This window comes from Triticum dicoccoides, chromosome 4B, assembly GCF_002162155.2.
Source record: "Triticum dicoccoides isolate Atlit2015 ecotype Zavitan chromosome 4B, WEW_v2.0, whole genome shotgun sequence".
Lineage (NCBI taxonomy): Eukaryota > Viridiplantae > Streptophyta > Magnoliopsida > Poales > Poaceae > Triticum > Triticum dicoccoides.
In genome coordinates this window covers 228,359,059-228,368,759 of record NC_041387.1, presented here as the reverse complement: position 1 = coordinate 228,368,759, position 9,701 = coordinate 228,359,059, and the positions used below count along the sequence as shown (strand labels likewise).

General features: G+C 43.2%; 1 protein-coding gene across 2 annotated transcripts in view; it reads left to right on the top strand.

The window, feature by feature from the left end:
- The first annotated feature begins 6,493 nt into the window (after positions 1-6,493).
- The window catches only part of LOC119295851 (F-box/LRR-repeat protein 4-like), a 33,056-nt gene continuing 29,848 nt past the window's right edge, over positions 6,494-9,701 (top strand). For both annotated transcript variants that reach the window (XM_037574298.1, XM_037574297.1), the window contains exons 1-2: positions 6,494-6,854; positions 7,195-7,461. In XM_037574298.1, coding sequence (XP_037430195.1) covers positions 6,501-6,854; positions 7,195-7,461 — 621 coding nt within the window. In that variant the 5' untranslated portion in view covers positions 6,494-6,500. The remainder of the gene's footprint in view (positions 6,855-7,194; positions 7,462-9,701) is intronic.

Here is a 9,701-nt window from a genome sequence, read left to right as displayed (position 1 = left end):
TTTTTCTGAGAAAATTTATCTGCTCCAAAATCCTACATGAAAAATAGATAGGTTGCTTTCCACATAAAACATGAATCTTCAGTCTAGGATACCATTACCATATGAGCATGTTGCAAATTAACTAACAGAGGTTATAATTGCCGGTGGAAAAGAAATTGACCGCAAAACAGAACAGTAGAGACAATTGTCAGATTTGCCTTACTTATGATGGCATATATTAAAAAAGCATAGAAGATAGAATAGATGACCGGAGCATATGTCATATTTGCCTTATCTGTGATGCCACAAAACTAGTTTTAAGCCCGAGCATATCAAACAAAGTACCCACAAAGCAGGTGAGAACCTCACCATGGCAAACATATGCCAACTTCTTCTGCTTCATGGTGATGAGATCATGACCTACAAAATCATCACGGCTCCGCCTCGACAATCTCTCCTTGTTCTGCATAGTGTGGCACCTAGCATCAAAGAATAAAAAATTAGAACCATATTTGGAACTAAGGATACCTAATATTTTGTTATCTTTTTACTCTACAATAGGAACAGAAGATCACACAACATATCATAAATTAAATTCTATAACATATGCATATGACACTAAGCTAGATGCATATGATAGAAGATCACTCAACATATCATAAATTAAATGAACATGAGAATGTACTACGTTATTTTGAACCCCTATGAAGTTATTCTGATATATACACCTTGTCTTCTAGCTCGCCCAGGTGTTGCGACGAAGGACATGCTGATGAAGATCCTTTGTTAGCCAAATAATTCAAAGTGTGTGTTTCATGGACAGTGAGAATATAATTTATGCAATGACGTTCTCAAAGCCTATGGATGGTGAACGATGGTAAGTCCTTCGAAGTCTTAAAGACATACACAGATATGACCTTGACTAATTTACGATGCTTGCACAAACCATGTACAATTAGTTGTTATAGTAGCTCTGTTATCCTTGCCTCTTATTAGACAGAGTCAACCTTTAGCACACCCGCATGCAAGTTTCATTCACATATGCTCGACTGATGGATTCGGGAATTCCACAAGGTATTTATTTATGAATTAGAGGTAAGACACTACAATTAAATATTAAAATTAGAGAATGAAACATCAATAAAATCAATGTATATTCTCAATCTACATTATGCCCAGTTGTAATAGACCTATCAAAAGTTACATCAGCATAGTAAGCTGAATTCAGCAACACCAAGGAGCTAATGCTTATGGTGATGATCCATATGGAACAGAACCGAGAGGAGAATGAGGCATACCGGCTTCTCAACGCCATGTAGGTTGCTTATGCAGGTGGCAACACCACTGCCCAACGCCGATGGCTCAGCCACCCCACCTAGAAGCCACGGCGAAGCGCCGAAACATCGTGCCTCGCTGGGCGCCGAAATGTATTGAGAAATTGAACCAGAAAACTTAACACATATATTTGTATAGGCATAAAGGAGACCAACGTAAAGAATGATTGAGCATCAGTATTATAGTCAATAACAGATTCTTATGGATGCTAATGACACAACCACTTTTTCATGTGAACAGAAATAGACAAATTCATGTTAAGGAAGTTGTGCCTTTCTTAGTATATGTAGAAAACCTATCATAGCAAACAAACTAAATAATAAAGAAAAAGGATCATCTCAGAGTCGCAGACTAATTAAGATTAAATCACCACAAGTGATCATTTGCAAACACGACGACATTATTATTATTATTATTAATAAATCAGAGTAGTAGGGAAAGCAAAACTGTTGTGGCCTTAAATTGTATGCAAGCTGTTCAGAAAATATTATAACTTTGTTAAATAATTATCATAACAATGGTAGTCAACGACATGGGTGATTACATGGATAGTCAACGACATGGTAGTCAATCCACTAAATCAAGGATGCTTCATCAGCCTGAGAACAACCAACAAGATAAGAGTCGAGAACCCGACAAAGGGGCATAAACAAACATGATGGATGATACCTACAGAGCCAACTCAATATACCAAATCAATATTAACCGATTCCCGATCCCCTTTATGCAAAAAAAAAACAAGAACAATAAGATCACTCAAAGAGGCGACAATTACTACTGATTATTACTCATTTCAGAAAAAAGAATGGGTGATAAACTTCTCCTAAGCATGAACCATTCATTACCATGAGCCAATGACAAACATTACATAGCAATACGTAGGTCTGGGAAACATCAGTCACACTCTATACCAACTGAGCACAAAGCAATGCATGAATTGCCTAAGTATCATAGGAGAAGGTAGAGGAGAAAGGATGGCTCACCAGTGCACCACCAGATCCACGTACCACCGAACAAAATAACTGAAGAACAGGGCACTTGATTGATCTGCATCAACGACCCGTGCCTGAACCATCAGCAATGAGCGGAGGAGAAGTTTGCCTTTGCTGCTTGTACATCATATACAACAAAAAGTTCTCAGATTCCAAAGAATCAAAAGATGATGTAGTTAAGCTCCAATACGAACATCCATGGGGTTTCCTTCTTCCAATATCTCGTGGTGGAGGGAGAGGTATCTAGTAGTGGTGAATCAGGGAGGCATCTCCATCCTGAACACGACAGGGAGAACACCTTTTAGTATAGTCTGTTCAAGACCAAACTGAGAACAAATATAAGAGGATGGATCACGCCTTCTCCCAGTTGCTATATGAGCCTCCACACCCATACTAATGCTAGCACCCAAATCAACATGATCGGACAGCACCAATCTTATCGCGTGCCTCAAGAATATTGATATATGGTAGCGATGCATCTTTACCTTTAGCTGATACATCTTCAATTTTATCGTGGCACTGTAAGGTTACCATTATGTGTGATGGCGAAGAGCCGAAGTTGCAATTAAGGAAAATAAATAGGTCCATGTGGGACCATAAAACTGGAGTGTTCTCAATCATAATGCAATCTAAGCAGGGGAATAACTTCTTTTTCTATAAATTAGCGTCAAACTGATTTACGCAAAAATCATATCCTCAGATTTACAGAACCCTAATTTTTCTTTGGAATTGTAACCCTTTTTGTTGCCATTTCCAGCAACTGGAACACAACCAACTCCATTTTTAGCAAGTGTACTGAACTACCAAACTTTTAGACATGGCATGATAAGAGAAGCAAGGATCTCTACTCCTAAGGGAGCAGTTGGTAGTCTCGCTTCCAGGTTTTTTTTTAGTCCCACCTTCCACGGTTTTTTTTTGTCCTAAAAAATCTACGCAAATTTCGTAGGTTAACCAAGGAAAACTCCAACCTTCCAGGTTTTTTTCGTCCCACCTCCCATGGTTTTTTTGGTACCTCGTCCCACCTCACACTAAGCCGCCACGAACCGCAAAAACCGCCTACCTTAGCCAAATCAACAAATCTCTCTCGTTAATGCAATTTTCTTTAGGAAACAAATAATAGATTCTTTCCTACCTTAGCTAAATCAACGGATCTCTTCTATTAATGCAATTTGCTTTAGCAAACAAATAATAGATTCTTTCCTACCTTAGCCAAATCAACGGATCTCTCCCATTAATGCAATTTGCTTTAGCAAACAAATAATAGATTCTTTCCTACCTTAGCCAAATCAACGGATCTCTCCCATTAATGCAATTTGCTTTAGCAAACAAATAATAGATTCTTTCCTACCTTAGCCAAATCTACGAAATCTCTCTCATTAATGCAATTTGCTTTAGGAAACAAATAATAGATTTTCAGGAAACAAATAATCTTTAATCTCTAATAATTTCTACTCCTAATGAAGCAGTTGGTAGTCTCCTCCCACCTTCCATGATTTTTTTTGGTACCTCCTCCCACCTTCACTGGTTTTTTTTCATAGATTTTTTTCGTCCCCTCCCCTCACTTCATCGGTTTATTTTCGCGTCACCCTCTCACACAACGAAAGAAATCTAAACATATCAGAACTTTCCATACTGGCGCAAGTTATTTAGTAATGTAGAATCAATCACGAACAATCTCTAAAGATCAAATCTAAATTAATTAACCTTACCTTAAATCACTCAATTACATTAATTAGAAAACAAATAATTGATTTTCAAAAAATCGCTCAATCACGTAAACCTTACCTTAACTCACGGATGGTAATCAATCTCCAAACAAAGGAAACAATACATCGAGGGAGCAGTAAATAAACTCCCTTTCTTATGACATGTATATGACCTTTCCTTCCCTCTACGTTGTCAAGCGTTCTTGATTCTCGAGGCCGATGCTTGGCCTGCGTCACTGGGTCGCGACGGTGCTGGAGGACGAGGACGGCGAGGCTGGGTGCCGCGGCACCGCGTTGGCCGCGGCCGGTGAAGGGGGCAAAGAAGGGCGGCTTCCTTGGCCCTGGCCATGGCCGTGACCCTGGGAGTTGGTGCGGTGGAAGTGGCACTTGAAGGACACAGCATGGGTGGCCGACGCGCAGACGCGCTTGGAAGCGGGCCCGTGGCCCGTGCCGGACGGCGCCGACGCCGACCCGGGCCACCTCCTCCGCGTATTCTTGGAGGTGTGGCTGGCCGATTTACATGAAATTAATTCCCTCAGTTGTGGTGGCAAATATAATACACATAATCCATATTGTTATGTACTAGTGTGTGTGTGTGTGAAATAGATGGATTATGGTCCCGTACCCAATAAGATGGATATGTGTGTGTGTTAGAGAGAGAGAGAGAGAGGGGGAGAGGGGGAGAGAGTGAGGAAGAGGGAGGCAGAGAGTGTGTGTGAGGAATTGATGGTAAAAAAGGTCGCCAATGTCACTTGATATATATGAGAATATTAATATTGAACTTTTAAAGTTAACGTGGCCCCGTTACAACGCACGGGTGTTCTTCTAGTATCCATGAATTGCATCAAAGATTATTTGGGGCAATCAACTCAACAATGAGCATGATGCACCTTATCAAAGGAAAATCAAGGACACTAATTGCAGATAAATTTAAAAACACAAGTGATGCTAAGGTCTACAGAAAGATACTCCCTCTGTCCCATAATATAGGATGTTTTTTACACTACATTAGTGTAAAAAATGCTCTTGTATTATGGGCGGAGGGAGTACTATTTTCTTTAAGAAGAAAATAATAGTCATTGTTGCTTGGGAAATAATCATCTGCAGTTCTTAAAAAAAATCTACATCTCATATCCAATTAAATCAGATAAAGCAAAAAAACGAACATATTAATATATATAAAGATAGGCACATCACATACCACATAGCACATTAAAAACCCTTCAGAACCAAATCTTGATCCTGGTCCTCTACAAATAATACAAATTTGCTCACTTAGGGAGGGATCCTAATAGAAGAATTATACCTAGCAACAGAACCGTGAGGCATATTAACAGCAGGCCCTCAGTGACTCGTACAGTAAACTGAACATCAAAGAATTGTGAAAGCAACCTTTGAGGCTGATTTTAAAATCAAAGGCATATTGACTCATGCAGTAAACTGAACATCCAAACCATTTAGTTTTATTTGCAGTTCATACTACATGTACAGTTGCAAGGCAGCCATGAGTCGTACCCAGCGCTGCATGTGGCCTGGCCGTGTGAGAAGGGTCAGCTCGTCGTCCACATGCTCAACATAGGGGGCACCCACCGCACGCCCTTGATCCAAGCAGCTACTCCATGGCCTTCCAGCACACGAGCAGAGATGGTATGGCACCTCACGACACACACACACATATCAAATGAAGAAGAATAGGTGAAGGGGGAGAGGATGGATGCACTTTCACATAAGACGCCCCTCTTGGAGGGCATCCGACGCCATGGGTGGAAGGAGCGGCTAGGGTTTTGGGTGGTGGTTGAGATTGGACGCTCGGGCCCCTGTCGTTGCTTCGTGGTGAAGAAGGAAGAATCTCCAGCCGGCGTCGTGAGGCAAATGAGGGCACCATCCGGCGGCTTGAGAGGGGGTGCAGAGGAGAATCGTGCGGGATCTGCCTCTCCTCTCCTCCCCACTCCGGGTGACGTCCGATGCGAGTTGGAGGAAGGGGTCACCGGATCCGACCGCTGCCTAAGCTGCTGGGGTGGATCCGCGGCCATGGAGAGAAGGGAAGGGGTTGCTTGGGTTGGGGGCGAGGACGACGGAGGCGAGGACGGGAGGATGAGAACGGAAGGCTAGGGTGTGGAGGGTGGTTGACGACCATCGGAGGAGAGGAGGCAGGGTGGCGGCGTGAGGGACGGGAGGAAAAGAGAGGGGAGTCGGGGCGAGGGGCTGGGGAATGGGAAAGGAGAGAGACGACTAGGGTTATACGACTGCGTGTGAAAAGACGAGAATGCCCTCGGTGGGGCACGGGATTTACAGGCGGTGGCACCACACTATTCATTGTACCAATGTTTTTTGTTCGATCCGACGGCCAGGATCAATCCAGACAAAGCTCCGACGGCCAGGATCGATCCAGACGAAGATCCGACGGCCCCGATCAGTTTGGATAGCTAATCCAACGGTCAAGATCAAGACGGCCTGAGATTACTTCATTTTACTCGAGACTCTAACCATGGGATTCCCTAACTCATCCCGGTCGCTCTTATCTCCGGCGACGCCCGCCGCGATGAAGGGCGCTGACCTGATAAACGTGGCCCTTCCGGAGGAGCTCCTGGAGGACGTGCTCCGACGTGTCGGCGACGAAAAGCGCGACCTGGACTCCTGCGCCCTCGTCTGCCGCCGCTGGCGCCGCCTCGACCGCGCCACGCGCAGGTCCGCCAAGCTCCCAGCATCCGGGGTTCACGCGGACGAGGTGGTAGGCCTCTTCGTGGAACGGTTCCCGGCGCTCGCAGACGTGTCCATTGACGAGCGCCTCTCTGCCGACGCCGCCGTGGTCTCCGCTCCTGCGTCTAGATCGCGCCGCCACGTGAGTGACCTCGATCTGATGGCAAAATGTGTGCCTTTTGGTGCGTGCGCTCGCGAATCGTGTGGAATATCGCTCCCTGCAGCTAATTCTTGGATCGAAATCTTGAAGAGCTATAGTTTGACGAAATGTTGCATCTGGTTTATCGGTGACCACATATATATCATCTTTATTATCTGGTTGTACGCATTGTAGGTGGCTTGCATTTTCATGACTTGAATACAGAGATCCTAGTGTGTACGGGTCATGGCATTTTGATCATTTCTCAAGGGACAGCGTTTGTTCAATGACTATCAATGCTGCACAATACGACTGATACACTAAATACTACTTCTTGATGCAGGTGATTAGTAGTATCCCATCTGGTAGCCGTAGGAGGATGTCCCGGGTACCACGTTTTGCAGGGATTTTATTCCCATTGCCATCGGAACAGACACCCAGCGGTGATGGGATAGAGAGCTTTTGTTTGACTGATGTTGGCTTAACTAGTCTCGCCAGAGGCTGCAAAGGGCTGGAAAAACTAAGTCTAGTATGGTGTTCTGCCATATCTTCAATAGGCTTAGTGAGAGTAGCAGAGAACTGTAAGAAATTGGCTTCTTTGGATATCCAGGTAATGCCGTGCTACTTGTTCTGCACCTTTTGCTTTGTTATTGACTTCATGACCTTTGTGTTTTACCATGTGTGGTCGTAGAAGACTTAAAACATCAGCCTTTCTATACCCCCCCTCTATAAATGGCCCAACATAGTTTACACGCATTGTGGTGCGCTGAATGCAATGATATGTTAGGATTGTCATTGAGTTATTATACTTTGCTTTAATCAAAGAAAAACAGTTTTGCATTACAATTTTTCAATCGATCCATTTATATGCTTGAACATTTCTCTTCACAATTTTGTTGACAAAATATCTGGAATAGAAGAGCATAATATACATGCACTATCATATGTCGTGGACTTTACAAATTGAATATCATTATAACACCACTAGAGAAGATGCGATATAAATATATGAATAGGGCAATACAAGTGCCAAGATTCAAATTTATTACAATCAGAGACCACTTGGTCCAACACTATATTAACACAGCAGAACATAGCATAGTCAGAGTACACACAAAATCCACATTGGCCTAAGAGGCTGGAAAGTAAGCAGGTGATCCCTCCCATGGGTTCCAGGCTGTCACCTGCGATCCACTATTCTATTCGTCGATGTTATCGAACTCAACATAATAGCGACCAGAATCTACATCTCAATTGTAGAAGTAGTTTGCAAGTTGTTGTGACAACGGTGAGTACAAAGGTACTCAACAAGTCTTATCACCAAGGGTACTAGCACTAACAATACAATTTGGTATGAAGGGGATAAGTGATGAAGCTGCAAGCACTAAGCATCAACTACAACTTACGTCTATTAGATATAAGATAAGAGAGCATAACTCAATGCAAGGTATCTCATGTACTCCCTCTATAAACTAATATAAGATCTTTTAGATCACTAAGTTTATAGAGGGAGTACTAATCATCCTATTCACCTGCCTACACAAACATAACACTACCTTGTCCTCCCCTTCGTATACCCCACAGAGAGGAGACAATCAAGGTACTCACGCATTGGCAAGTTTTAATCATTAGGTTGAAGTTGTTCTACGAACTATTACCAAGCTCCAAGTCGTCCATAACCGCAGACACGGCTTTTCGAAAAGATTTAACCCTGCAGGGGTGCACCAATGACCCAATATCCATATTCGTTTGCTCTTCCCAACTGGATGCTGCCCATTATAGGCACCCATGTGATGGGATAGAACCATAAGTTCTAAAATGACTCAACACTGTTCCGCACACAACAGGCAAGTCTGGGGCCACCTTGTTAGGTGTAACCAAGATCGTAAGTCCGAGCGTGACCCCAATCCGGTCCTAACCGCGGGGAGAGGTTGGTGACTAGCTGCTATTCCAAGAGTAGCCCCGTGATCAGCTCCGCGTTGCATATAATCCAGTCAAGAGGTGTATACCCACCCTCTAACTGTATGCGGAACAACCAAACCGAGTGTTAAGAGATACGACACGCAATCAAACACGATGAAGAACGAACTCAAACACAGGGACACAAGGATTTAACGTGGAAAACCCCTCAACACGAAGGGGGTAAAACCACGGGCGCCAGCCAGCAAATCTTCACTATATCGGGGAGGTTACCAAAGTCGGGGATTTAGTACTGATCAACTAAAGTGGTAGATTGGGCAATTACTGGCTGCAACGTTGCCCTCCAACTCATGGTACAACCACCAACAGTGAACACATGACCTGTAAGGGACCTCTTCTTTTCCAAATCGCTGGAAGCAAAATCTGAATCCACGTAGCCAGCTAGTCCCTCACGAGTCCTGCCGAATTTCAAACAAGCATTGGAAGTGCCACGAAGGTACCTGAAAATTCACTAGACAACCTTCCGTTGTTCTTTACCAGGGTTATCCATGTATCTACTGACTCATTGCAAATGATAAATCAGACCGAGAACACACCATGACATACATTAAAGAACCGACAACACCAAAATATGGAACTCTTGTCATAAACTCAAAATCTCCATCCGTACTAGGTGATCCATCAACAAATTTAATGTGAACATAACTATCATATGCAGACCTCTTAAATACATGTGCTACCATAAATGAATCTAACCTTTTATACCGACCGTTTCAAACCATATAGTGACCTCTTTAACTTGCAAGCAAATTTCACCGCTCCGCTCGTCAGAAGTTAGCCTTTATCTTTATACTTGAATTTGGATCATAACATAACACCAAGAAAACCAGGTTGTAGTTAGGACATAGTCTGTCGTCTAAGGAAAAATGA